Here is a 13,829-nt window from a genome sequence, read left to right on the forward strand (position 1 = left end):
AGTCACTCTTGATGAACGCGCGTTCACCGACTCATGCGATGAGTTGTTGGCGGCCTTCTTAGTAATGTCTGCCCGTCTCTCTCTTCTTCTTGGGTGTTTCGCCTCCAGTTTCTGGATAAGTCGCAGGATGTGCTGCTGAAGCACCAGGCCAGCATCAACGAGCTGAAGAGAGCCCTGAAGGAACCCAACAGCAAGCTGATGAGCCGTGAGAAGCGTCTGTCAGCATCATCGCCACCCAGCACGCCGGAGAAAAAAGCTGTGAGTTGGCGCTTCGGGGGGCACGTGGGAAGAACATTTGGAAAGTCCAGAACGACACTGTCTTTTGCAACTTGAGTGAATTTTTGTCCATTCCAAAGTGTATTCATATTCCAGTCGCTGTCCCGTGAGAAACTGTCTTTCAGCTTTGTTGTCTCTCTCGTTGTCTTGGAATCATTCAAGATTGTGTTCACCTATTTGACCTAACAAGCTTCTTCCGTGACAGGATACGCTGACCAGTACTGTCGACTTAAAGGGGCTCGCCGTTTTCCAAACTTTTCACACTATCGTTGAATTAAGAAGTGAGCCGTTTTGTCTAGCGTGCATTCTTATGGAAGTACGGTAACTTTGCAGTTTCATTTGAAAGAAATGTGAATTTACTATCCAGTCCCCCTTTTAGATATTCTGTCTGTGTTGATCTCAATTGCGCCTGACAGGAACTCCGAAGTACTCGAATGTGAGAGACGAGTGTCTTTGAGTGAGACACTGAGCTCCTCACCGCCCGTGCCGTCTCTGTCATCACCAAATGATTCATGTTGATGCCGAAGCAACAGTCTCAAGTGTGTCGTATACACTCTAGGCCTCTCACTGTGGAATCTTTTTTATAAGTATCGATTATCCAAGCAATTCATTTTGGTCGCCGTAAAGGTTTTCTGGTTACGTTTATTCAGCCAAGTATCGCCTTTTCTTTTAGGTGTCATTTGAGGATTAAACAAAACCAAATCCAGTCAACGACAATGAAACAATACACTGTTGCATACACTGTGTGTGTGTGTTTTTTTTATTTTCTTTTTTACTTGAAAAGTAAAATAATATTTATATAATAAAATAATATTTTCCCTGTCAATCATGAGCCCTTTTTCCTCAGTGGTTGGGCGGCAGAAAATCTAATCGCAGCTTGCAGGCAGACAATTGATAATGCTCGTGCTCGTAACATTTTTTGGAGCGGAAAATGTCATCTATTTTCTGTCTTGTTATTTTGCTTCAGAGAGACGGGTAATGTTCCATTTGAGCGAGTCGAACAGATAAAGTCTTGGGGCCAACAAAATTTTGTGGGACTTTCATGTCTGGGAATAGTTTTGGGCCGTCGCTTTGGAAGTTGAAGAAAGGATCTGTCTATCAAAGACGTTTTGGGTTTCACTTGCCTAATGTTCTCATGATATGTTTCTGTTTCAAGAGCCAGGTTTCTTTTCTCTCAGCCGGAGCACTAATGGCTGTTCTTTCTTCCCTTTGACTGACATTTCTCGTGCCGGCCAGTTGGGGTCGCGAGTGGTGGTGAAAGACCCCATTAGCAGCCACTCTGTTGAGGGCTTCACCCAGAAGACTCTCACCACTTCACCTGAGGTTGAATGTTTCTCCATTTTGCTTTGCGTGACGACGTTACACCCTTCATACCATTTGTCGTTTAGTGCAATCAATTCCATGACTGTGTAGGAGTGCAATCTCATGAATCCAGAAACATGTTGACCAAAACCGCCATCATTCATGGAGATTGTCTTTTTTGTAGCGCTATTTGGCTTGACTAACTTTGTTTAATCTATACCAACGTAGGGCTCTGAGGATTGGGTGTTGATAGAACCCCAAGAAAGTTATCATCAAGACCATGACTGGGAAGTGCAAGAAAATGACACATCTCCCACATCTGATTCCCCTTGGGACAAAAACAAGCATGAAAAAGAGACCGCTCTTGCCAAGATGATGCATATCGAAGTAACAGAGTCTGACGGAAAAGAAATGAAAGGCCACATTGATGAATTTCCGGCAGCTGGATGCTGTGGACCCTCTGAGCAGCGAGCCACTAACAAAGGTCGTTTTCAGATTCAGCTATCGGTAAACGCAGACCGGTGTCAAGAGAAATCTCTCGGCAAACAGTCTGAAGCCTCGAGCGCTGAAGCAAAGGACAGTTTGGCCCTGGGCTCGCATCAGAAGAAGGAACAAACAACTTTGGTGCAGAGACCTAAGAGGCCACCTCAGAGCTTAAACCTGCGAATGCCTCCAGAGCTTGTCCACGAGGAAGGAGCGAGTGATTCCTCTGAAAAAGAAAATGAGGACTTTGACTTGGACAGCAATTCAGACAAAAATTCAGAAACAGAAACTCACCGGCAATCAGCAGCGCCGGCGTTGCCGAAAGGTGACAAAGGGCCAGAAACGAATCGGCCTTTCGGAGTCGATGAAGACAGCGTACCGGAGGACAAAGTGGCAAGACAAAGCGAGGACGCTTCCACCCAAGATGCGGAACCAGTCAAACGAAGCTCGAACCGGGTCGGGCCGTCAGAAATAAACGGACCCGGCAAGCTAGACCATGAAAGTTCATTCGCGAGCGGAAAGGGGGAGGGCCTCACGAAAGTCAGAGCAAAGGGCTTCATTGACAATAAAGAGTTAGCAGAGGTCAAACTGCGACAGGTCAGGACGCACGAGAGGAAGATTAGTAGCTCTGGAGGAGAGGAGACTGAGAGTCTAATTGGAGAGCGACGTCCGAAGGCCGCACTCCACCGACTGTCGGGCAGCCATCAGTCCGAAATCACCAGGATCGTTCCCCTAAAGCCGGAGCGCTCCAAGAGCATCGCGTGTCAGGAGGACAGGGACAGGGACAGGGCAGGAGAGGATGAACAAACACGCGTCTTGCGAAGAGAATACCGCTGGTCGGTGGATTCTCCGGAGGGGTCCTCAGATCTCACTTGGACTGACGTCTCCGGCCTCCATCCGGCATTCGAAGCAGATTTGGAGAAAATCACCAAACGAGAGCATCCCGACGACGGTCCTCATCCCTGCCCGGGGTTCTCTGAAAGTCCGATGTTTGCGTCAAAGAACGCACCTCTTTCTAAAACGATTCCTCCAGCCCCGCCGGTAAAAAGCAAGAAGGCCCGGGAATCGGGACTAATCCTCCGGAACAGCAGGAATGCCGTCAGAGAGACGAGCCAGGAAGCGGTCAAGAAGAGACACTCGGTAACTGTGCTTGGCTTCCGCTTCTCGGTCGATGGAAGTAAAACATCGCATGAGCTTCTTCAGACATGCACGCCATTTTTTATTTTCTTCTTCCATTTTCGGCGCCTTTCAGCGCAAAAGACATTTATCCATCTTCACTCAATGTGAAGGGTCGTCGAGATGATGCTTCCTCCATCTGGATGGCGTGCGAGTGCTGCATTTCATTCACCGCACGCTGCCTGTCAAAGCCGTCACGCCCGCCTGTAAATTGTGGGAAATGCAAATGACTACGAGGCTGTTTTTCTTTTTTCTCAACTCAAAGAAACTACAGTGGAACCTCCTTCTCCGTCGTGTCATTTCGTCTCCTGTAGTTGTCGTCATGCCATCCTTGTTGCCATCGCCGCTCTCTGGTTGCATCTCAAAATAAGACAAAGAAAAAGAGAAAAAGCAGCCGTTCTTGGGAGGGGCTTGATCCTCTGGATGCTCGTTGAGTCTTTCAGGATTTTTGGAGATCTGACGTGACGTTACGCGTGATGACAAATTGTCCTCCAGATTTATTTTTTTTTGGTGCACTTTTGAACCACCTTCTTTCTTTTGACAATCAGTCAAATTCCAGTGCACTGACAAAAGGTGTGTTTTAAATCTACTCCATTCTTCTGTATCAAGTGGTTGCACAAAATAAAATCATCTGGATCCAGATGCAAGTTTAAAGTAGATGTCTCCTTAAAAAAAATGTATCCCATAATTTTAGGAGTAGACTATGCGTCTCCTTAAAAACATGCACCTGGATCCAGGTGATTTTATTTTGTGCAACCACTTGACGGAATAAAAATTTTCAGTATGTGTTCAACCTTGCAGCCGTTCATCTTTAGAGGTTCCACTGTAGCAGAAAATTCAAGCTCATATTCTATTGTTCTGATAGCTTTTTTTTTTTTCCTTTTCCCAGTTTCCACTGCCTTGTCAAGCTGAAATGTACCTCAGAGAGGTCAAACGGAGTTGCCATTCACCAAGAGCAATCTTCCTAAATTACAGATGATTGCAGTGTTTTGGCACAGTTTACAGAAAGTACGGCATTAAAAGAGATCGAGAGGATTAGGAAAAAAAAACAAATCTTGGATTTTTTCAGAGAAGCGTTAATCTGTCATTCTCTCGAACCTGACCTGGATAAAAAGATGATAGCGCACGGGTTCCTCTGTTGGTTGGCAGTGAGCCGCCAGACAGACGCACGCCTCTCTTGCCATTCCCACTCGGTGCTTTCATACAACTGCATCATCAGAAGCGTGCGCGCATTTGGCATCGTCATGAAAAAGTGAAGACAAGCGTACCTGACGGCTTTCATCATTTGCCCTCCTTTTTCATCTGGGTCCACCCTTTATCCTACATTGGATTAAACAGGCAAGGGAGCGTGTTGCATTGGCTCCCACTGTTTGCAAACGACCTCACGACCAAGCATTGATCAAATCAGAATCAAGAAAATAAAATGCAGCGCGCTTGTCAACATGTCGACCTGATCGCTCGGTCATTTTGATGTTCAATCTTTTTTCTCATTGTAGAATTCGCTTCATGCGCTCTGCTGGAATCTGCTCGTTACACATTTTGCATGACTGTCTTGTCCGTCCTTTATTACAAGTACATCTGCATGTATTTTATTTTCTAGTTTGCATAAGACGAGGCATCTCCACCCTGTTGCGTAACAAGAATTTGCAGTTGTAGTGTATGAGCAAAAAACATGAAGTTGACGCACGTCATTTGCCTTCGTGGGCCACGTAAAATGATGCGGCGGGCCAGATCGGGCCCCTGGGCCTTGAGTTTGTCACATGTGTAGTACAAGTACGTTATTTCAATACATTTTATTAAATTTTTTTACTGAGAACAGTGTACTGTAAGAGCCAACAATGTAAACCCAAGTCCTTCCCCGGTAGAAGGCTATATTCAGTATCGTAGTCCAAATCAAAGTGGAAAAATGAAATGCAGACCGCTCCATCGCAACGACTTTGCATTCTCCTGGCGAGACAAGGGACGCGGGATCTCCCTTCCCGACCCGGACCCAGAACCAGAAGGTCGACATGGCCCAGGACCAGCCCCGCGTTCCACAAATAACGCAATTGGGTCTGACAAGTCAGCGGATGCCATCAAGGCACTTGACTTGAGTCGTGTGCATGTCGAGGTCTGTGGCGGCTCTCCGTGGTTGTGCCTCCCCGCTGGCTCACCACCAAATAGTTCCGCCGGAAGTAGTCTGCAGCGTGCGCGTTATTCACGCCAACTGTTCCCCTTATGGAGAGCAGCGGCCCTGCTTCTGGGTTGCTGCCCTCCTGCGGCCCCCCCTCAACTTCTCGGGGTGTACTAGGCTCTCCCCGACATGCTACCATGGTGGCGAGGGAACTGCCAACATGCTAACGCGCCCTCTGAATCAGCCCAAAAAGAAAGATGGCAAGATGAAATGGTCTGTTGCCAGCACATGCAAAGCCATTCCTGAGAAGAGGTTATCTGTCTTGAAAACGGATTGTTTTTTAATTTTTTTTTGGTCTGTCCCATTTGTTCAAGAAGTGAAATCAGTTTGCGTTGTTTTTGTGTTTTTACTTTTTTCTTAGTTTTTGTATTTTTTTTTTAAACTGGAGAGGTGAATACACACATAGGTATGAGTGACTTGGAGTTAAACTGTGATGAATGTGAGTTTTTCAAGCTCATGCGCCTTCTTGCTGTCATCACGATATGCACATTTCAAGTACGGTATATTTGTAGCCGAGCCAGTTATTTTTGTGCCGTGTTCATCTCTTGCGGGGTTTTTTCGGGGGCCTGTTTCCACTTCACCTTGTCCTAATGTGCCATTTCTTCTGCTTCCACCTGCAGGAGCCCATCTCTGCTCCCTTTGTTTATGATGAGCCATTCATTGATGCCAAGGTTATTCGTTTGTATTCAAAGTCGTTTTCACGTGTTCCGCCCCTCATCTTCATCCCTTCGCTTACACGATTTACAAGGAACTACAGCAGACTCCTTCTGTAAGGCTAAAAAAACGACTTCTCGCCGAGGATGCCGCTTCCGTGGGATGCGCGCATTCAAAATAAGCCGTCTGGCATTTGGCTATTAGTGAGATCATGCGCAAGGTTTCCTCTGATGCTTCACATAAAAGCTTTGTTTTACTTCTTTCCTTTTTTTGGGGCTGTCTGACTTTTTAGTCAGCAATGTTTTTTCGTATTTGCTGTGCTCATCGCAAAGTGATGATTATTTTAAAGCGAAGACTATTACCGCGCCTGGCTACAGCTCAAACACTCAGCAGCTTAGCGTCGGTGTTCGTCGAGCCACAAACGATAGTTCCTCCAGGCTCTGATACTTACACTGGCCGATACGGTTTCTCCGGATTTTCCCCAAATAGGTTTTTACGGCGATTGCGCATTTCGGGGCTTTCTTTTCAAACCACATTCACGAGTCCGCGGTGTCGGAGCCAAGCATGAATTGAAGCCCATTCCATGCCATGGCCATCATCAGTCTGCAGTCAAGAGTCTGCGATCTGAGAGCGGCGACTCTGTATCTGTACCCCTCCAGAAGGAGCTCGGCGACAGGAGGCCGCAGACCATTGCAGTCCCAGAGGAGGAGCAAGAGCAGGACACGCTGGCCTGCATGAGGGAGAGCCATCTTGGCATTGAGCGCAAGTGCTCCAGTATGACGGTCAGCTCCACATCCAGCCTTGAGGCTGAAGTCGACTTCACTGTCATAACAGACCTCCACTCCTGCATGGAGGACATTGTCACCAAAGGCGGCTCCTACCCGGGAGAGAAGGAGCGACAGCCCGAGGTGGGCCGGGAGGACTTTGAGGAAACGTCAAGGTTCTACTCTGCGCGTCTCATGGGCCAAGCGGACAAATGGCCCATAGAGGAGGAACTTCCCGAGGAGGGACTGTATTGCGAGGTAGACGGATGACTGTTTTCCATCTTCATCAGCATCACCTCGTGGATTCATCCCGCTCGCCTGGCTACCCTGCTTTCTTGTCGTTTTCTGTTAGACTCCCATGCAGCAGGTTGATTTATTCATATGAGTTTTAATTCACTTTATTTCTTTTGTTTTTGTCTTTCCTAAGGATCCCTTCCCGTTCCATTTCCATTTTGTTGCGAGCAAACAACCTGCATTGGATAACCAAACACATGACTGAAGCTAATGAGAGGAACATGTCTTTTGATCAGAACCCGTTCTGTTTTTCACAGCCCCCGGTGGCGAAAAGAGAGCCCAGTGCTGTGTCTTTGGCCCAGAAGTTAAAGAGGGCCGACTCCAAGACAGAGTCTCACACAAACGGTTCAGAAGTTCAAGCGAGCGTCACGCCTGTCTCACCCCAGGTAAATCATTGCCCGCGCATTCGTATTGCTTCTGATTGAATATCCACTTACGAATGAAAAGTTCAATCGCTCAAAAGAACTCTTGGATGCTGAATCAAAGCTTCAAACGTTCCAGCTCAGCTCCGACGTATTATTTGTCGTTTTCAGAGTGTACGTCAAGTGCGGTGTTAAGAATGCCGTCATACGTCTTGCGTCGACGCAGTTGTACCAGTGTTGCGCTGTCTGTTCCTTCACGGCAACAGCGCCACAATCTGACTGCTGCAGTCTGCATGTCCAGGAGAGCTTTTGCTCTTAGACTGAAATAAAAGTGCGCTATTGGAGGATGACTTTAAACATGACAAACACGCCTTTGGTAGTGACGTCCGCGCAGCTCAGTGAGAGCCCGTCACGGTTAGTCATGAGTTGCACATAATAGTAGAGAGTAGCACCACGACCTCGCGCCCAATCCAAAAGTTGGCACCAAAATTCTGGCGTAACCTAGTTCATAATGGGAGGTATCGATTTCAACAATGTGCCAAAGAATTGACGCAGTAAATGCTCAGACTCATATTTCTTCTGCTCCTGGCAACTGACTTTAGATAACGCAGCGGCCTGAACTCGGCTTTACAAAATACTTGTCCCAGTACGTCCCTGAAGAGAACCGTGCCGCAAAACTGTTTATCCATGTCAACAGAGGAATATGTCTGAAGAAGACTTGTATCCTTCCTACAGAGATTTTCCTTCAGCCAAGATACTCCGGCGAGCATGAAAGAAAATGGATCGCCGGTAAGCATTTGATCAGACACAAATGGCTCCATGCATCAGTGAGCTCGCTTGGCTGTAACCCTGCCACTTTGACTGCAAATGCGTTGCATAGGTCAAAGCCTGCACGAAAGATCACGAGTCCATTGGATCGCCACTGTTCCTCGCCGCAGAAAGCATCACCACTGCGACCACAACGCATGTTACCAAGGTAATCCCCGAAGAGCGAGTAGACCGCCGCTCTGAAGAAAATACAGAAATAAAATAAATCTCAATGGCGAATAAATGTGGTGTTTTTACCCGCACCCGTTGTGATCTTGGACGAGAGCGAATTACAAACGAGATGTGAGCAACTTCCTTCACGACAAACCTCTTTCTGTACACATGCCGCAGACGGTCAAAGGAGGCTACTCAGAGACCAGAATTGAGAAAAGAATTATCATCACGGGAGATGACGATGTGGACCAACACCAGGTGAGGAAGGGCGATTGCCGAGGTACTCCTCCTCATCATCAGCTGACCGAAGAACTTCTTGACCCCTCCGCGCAGGCCCTCGCGATGGCCATACAAGAGGCCAAGCAGCAGCACCCCGACATGCTTGTGACCAAAGCGGTGGTGATCAGGGAAACGGAGTCTCCCACCGAGGACCCACAGCAGAAGGTAAAATCAAACAAATACGCAAATGGGACGCGATTCGCTGATTTTGATCTTGTCCACGCAATGCTCTCTCGTGACAGTCCTGATTGGCCAAAGTGGCTCCAGACGGGGAGGACACATGCGGACCCGCCCCTGGTGGGAAGTGGACCATGTCGTCCTCCCTTGAGAACAGACTGTCAAGCAGTTCGACCAATCCCCCTGTCCTTTGAGACAAACCTGCTGTGACCCGCCCTCTGACCTCATCCAGACTCCAGTTTCTGCGGGCAGTGCAGGAAGGATCACCTGCTGGAGGATGATTTGGTTTGACCCAATCATTTGGGGTCACGGTTTCCTTGTTTGGATCTCGTCAATGGTATTTAATTTTCATGGCACGCACTACGGCCACATTGCCATCTATTTCCAAATGATTCGCTTCTATATGACGATACATGATGATCCCGTACATGCGGCAAATGCAAAAAAGAAAGAAAGGGCACCATCCTGCCAGTGCGACTATCCCACAAATATTTTGACATTCTTATCTGTACGGAGTCAAACCCGGTGTTGCTATATAAGTAAATATGTACATTATCAGATTATTCTAGCCTGCATGATTCAAATGCCAAAAAACAGCAGAGGCAATTCTAAAACAAGCGATGATACAAATGGCCTTGTGTTAAACGGAACGTTGATCAGTCCGCTAAGCAGCGAAGGCAAGGTGGTACCGAGCGATTAGTGGGGAAATGTCAAAAGATCTTTGGGCCAGCGGACGGCGGAGACATTTGGATGATGCTGGACTCGGAGGAGAGACATTCGGGTGGGACTCAGCTTTGCAATCAAAGCCCTTTCCTGCCATCACCTCACGCTTTGTTTAAATTGCACTCTTTTGGGTGTGGGATTTTTACAGCCAATTTATTACAAATGTATGTTTCAGAAGGTTTATGCTATTGTTTTTTTTTTTTGTGTGTGTGTGTATATTTGTTTTTAAACTCTCCTACTTGCAACGTAAATGCTGTCCTAGGTTTACATGATCCATTATCGGAGAAATGTCATTCTTGTCATCTTGGGCGTTTACAGGCTTTGGTTGTAAAAATGCTGAAATGTCACTCTTGAAGGTCTTGTTCAGTGCCGTAAGTGACAGCAAATCGTAAAATGTTACTTTGCCGAAAATGAAAGTGTTCCCTGGCATCATAGTATGTACCGTGCATGGAAATAGTCTCCACACCCCTGTTCAATTGCCGACTCTAGGTGATGTGACGGAGAAATGATTTCAAAACTTTCACCACCATTAATGTGACCGATAACCAGTGATGGACAACTGAAATTTCATCAAGCACTCGTGATCATTTTTGAATCCTCTTGATGGCGCTGTTAATTTAAAGAAGGTGGAAATGTCCACCGACCAACAGCACCATCTTAAGGAGTTAAAGAGAAAAAAATATCATAAGTGCTTCATAAAGCTTCATTTTCCCTCCAATCTCTGCAAGATAATCAAATATTTGTGTTCGTCTTTTTGAGAGGGCAAATAACAACTGAAATAATATGGTTGCACAAGTGAACGGCTGATTAGTCGGCTTTTTCTGATATTTTTTTCTTTTGAGCTGAATCCTGAAGGTTTTGCGCGAGCACTAAGTGCTGTCTTGAACTGTTCATAATTCTTTTCACAATGCCTAAGGCCCCTGTTGCAGTTGAAGAAAAACAACCCCAGAGCATGTGCTGCCACCGCAATGCTTTAGTGTTGTTTTGGTGATGAGCAAACAAACCTTGTGAAATGATGGCCCAAAAACTCTTCAACCTTGGTAGCCCAACAAAATCATGCGGGAAAATGTATCCAATGAAAGCTAAAATTCCAAAGATGCCCGACACCATCACTAAAAGAACTGAAAGAGTAAAGCACGGTGGCAGCAGCCGCGTGCTGTGCACACAACCGTGTTATCTCCAAACATCACACAAACCCGACACTTGAACAGGGGTATGTAAACTTTTTGTAGTTCTTCGGCAGTTGTTTACGTTAGCAACTTGAGGGCAGCACAAAGGCCTTTAGACATACCGCCGATATGCAGTGCTGCAGAATCGCGTGCTGCGGCACAGTGGTGTATCGTGAGAGGTCGTCAGGAAAAAAATCTCTACTACGATGTATCTTTGTTCATCTCTTTGTGTCAGTGACACACAAGGACAGGCAGAACAATTAAATGCTCCTCCACTAGATGGCAGAAGATCATGGATATCTCTGACTATTTCAGTGTGAATTCATTTGATGATATCTCGGTTTTGGTTGTGTGCCAGAAGATTTTTCTCATGTAAAATATGTGCCTTGGCTTGATAAAGGTTGGGAAACCTGAAGGTATTGTGGCATTTTTAGGCCTTTTCAATTTTGCGGTCTTGTAGGGCACTTCAACAGCCTGTGTCAAAGTGGACTACTGATGGCAAATGCTAAAAAAAAAAAACCAAACAAAAACCTAAAGCTGTGTTGCTTTGATGCTAATCATTTGCGTTGGGCTTCAAGTAAAATTTTGTGTTAGAAGAAAGATGACGTGAGCGTGAACCAAAACAGATGATTGCAAAGCTGAAAGAAATGAGTTGACTTTTCAGGGTCGAGGAACTAAAGAACAAAATATTTGTGTTGTTCTGAATATTAAACTCAATCGTCGGTAGTGTAGTCGTTCCAATAGCAGGCTTCAGCGTCTGCTGTGTGACTGATCCAACTCAATGCTCCTTTCAATTTCCCTGTGATCAAACCATCCGGGGTGCCATTCCAACGTTTCACTTGCTAAGTTCCAGGCCCTCGCAAGACCCGGAATTGAAGAAATGTGACATGAAATGGAGGGATGTTTCAAGAGGTCTGCGTCACAACTCTTGATAGGTTTGCATTGATTCATTCAAGCATATTTTATTTAATTTTTTATTGGATCCAATTTCTGTCAACTTCAAAGTCATGGCTCTGAAGGTATAGTCAAGGACTTTGGCGTTGTATTCATCACAGTTTTGGTTATGGGGTCTACGCCCGGCCCCGGTTCAGAAAACTCATCGTGTTGGCTTACCTTTGATACTGCACTACTATGCATTGCAATCATCTACATCAATTCTCCGGTTAGAGTCTGAGCCATGTTAGCTGTTTTACTGTCAATGTTAATCTTGTGCTACTGGTAAGCGAAGCAGTGCACTGCTAGTGAGATTTGCAATAAGCAGCCATTTTTCTTAGCTGTTTTCTAAAGGGAGAAAACTGTGAACTGTCATGCATACTGAAACATATAAAAAGCTATAGCACACAGTCAGTGACAGACCCACCATAGCGTTTGTGGGGGCGGGGGGTCATTTTTCAAAGTCGACATCCTTTCGCAAGACCTAAAACTTGTCAAACGCAGTTCATACAGTACATATAATTTAGAGGGTGTGGAAAGAATTGTTCTACCAAGTTGCACCTAGTAAAGGCAGCACTTGAACCGTGAAAATAACATCTTTGCTTTAGAAATGGACATACTACTGATGGGATAAAGCTAGTGGTGAGAGGCCACAAACTCATGTTATCTATTTATAAAGATTCCTATTTATGAGTGTTATCCTGTAAACTACGTCATGCTCGATTTCGGCTTTAATGCTCCAGGAAGTGAAGGGATGACATGATGTTTCAATGAAAGGACAGCAGCGCTTTCGGACCGTCTGTGGAATGTCACATTTACGGGTGCCTTATATTTGGGGTCGTACTCTCAAGAGCCAGAGGCCCGCTTGATATGTGCTGATGATCGAGGCAAATGCCAGTTCACGCTGCCTCCAAAGCGCAGTACTGTCTGCAAAGGATACGGCAAGATGTGCATCTTTCAAAACTGGAACTTGATAGCATTGGGTAAAAGGCAGAAATGAAAATGAGGTAGAAACCAGCATTAGTACCACGATAATGGGAATGAACTTTGCTCAGTCTGAAGCATCAAGCAAACGTCACCTTCAGTTCTCCAATGCTTTTTGTAATCCATCCCTCTAGTGCATGTGCTGTATTTGCTTTTGGGCGAAAATGAAAAACATACATGCATAAATAAAGGACTCAGTATGGTTCACAGTATGTTTCTGATTCTCACATAAGAGATGAGTTTCAAAATTGCTTGAAAGATCCCACAATTTATATACATACATACACACACGCATATATATATACATATATATTAGAGCTGTCAGTTTAGCGCGTTTTATTGGCATTAATTTAAATGAATTTTAACGGGATTAAATTTCTTCTCGCGAGATTAACGCGGAACACGTCACAGCGGATGTTACGTTGCTCTATAAATAAACCAGAAACAGTTTATGAATGGAAAGTTTACTTTTAAAAAGTTGCCAGATTGCTCCACTGACAAGACCAAAGTTACCTGTATCATACAGGTATACGATGTATGCCACTGACGTGATTGTTACTTGTTTGGAACTATTTTGTGTGGAAGGTTACAGTGTTCCGTGTCCATATAAATAGAGCGGGTGGAGCTTCTCTGTGTTCGTCTGACAGTGACGGTGAGCTGCAGTGTGAGCGACCTAGCGAAAATAAAACGTCTCCAGTGTTGTCATCGAACCAAGTGTAGTCATCCGAAATGATGTCGACACAAAACCGTAGAGAGACTTCCGCGCAAGAAGGACCAACAGAATCAACATAGCCTGACTGCTGTGTTCAAAGCAAACTTGAGAAAAACGAAGTATGCAACCATGGCTTAAATCCACTATAGGGACTCACCCTATAGTTTACCTTAGATGTGCACTTTATAATGTTATTATGCTCTGTTTTGATTCCATAAAAAGAGCTGTTTAAGCAGCTGTTGTGTGACAAAATATGTTTTTCACTGTTGTTGATGGACAGTAATATTGTGTGTGAGATTATGTGTGAATAACTGCTCCAAGTGAAAAATGTTCATGTAAAATTGAAAATCGAAATTGTTATTTCAGTAAATAGTTGCATTTTGCACA

The 13,829-nt window shown here is 45.4% G+C and overlaps 1 protein-coding gene across 6 annotated transcripts in view; it reads left to right on the plus strand.

The window, feature by feature from the left end:
• The window catches only part of LOC147201856 (uncharacterized), a 38,787-nt gene extending 25,850 nt beyond the window's left edge, over positions 1-12,937 (plus strand). For all 6 annotated transcript variants that reach the window (XM_086117132.1, XM_086117136.1, XM_086117138.1 and 3 more), the window contains 11 exons: positions 109-258; positions 1,513-1,599; positions 1,807-3,201; positions 6,031-6,081; positions 6,724-7,086; positions 7,380-7,508; positions 8,220-8,273; positions 8,365-8,460; positions 8,643-8,723; positions 8,799-8,909; positions 8,987-12,937. In XM_086117132.1, the coding sequence (XP_085973258.1) occupies positions 109-258; positions 1,513-1,599; positions 1,807-3,201; positions 6,031-6,081; positions 6,724-7,086; positions 7,380-7,508; positions 8,220-8,273; positions 8,365-8,460; positions 8,643-8,723; positions 8,799-8,909; positions 8,987-8,992 (2,523 nt within the window). In that variant the 3' untranslated portion in view covers positions 8,993-12,937. The remainder of the gene's footprint in view (positions 1-108; positions 259-1,512; positions 1,600-1,806; positions 3,202-6,030; positions 6,082-6,723; positions 7,087-7,379; positions 7,509-8,219; positions 8,274-8,364; positions 8,461-8,642; positions 8,724-8,798; positions 8,910-8,986) is intronic.
• The last annotated feature ends 892 nt before the right edge of the window (positions 12,938-13,829 follow it).

Source organism: Hippocampus guttulatus, chromosome 8 (genome assembly GCF_054856545.1).
Source record: "Hippocampus guttulatus isolate MCC_2025c chromosome 8, RoL_Hgut_1.0, whole genome shotgun sequence".
NCBI classification, from domain to species: Eukaryota; Metazoa; Chordata; class Actinopteri; order Syngnathiformes; family Syngnathidae; genus Hippocampus; species Hippocampus guttulatus.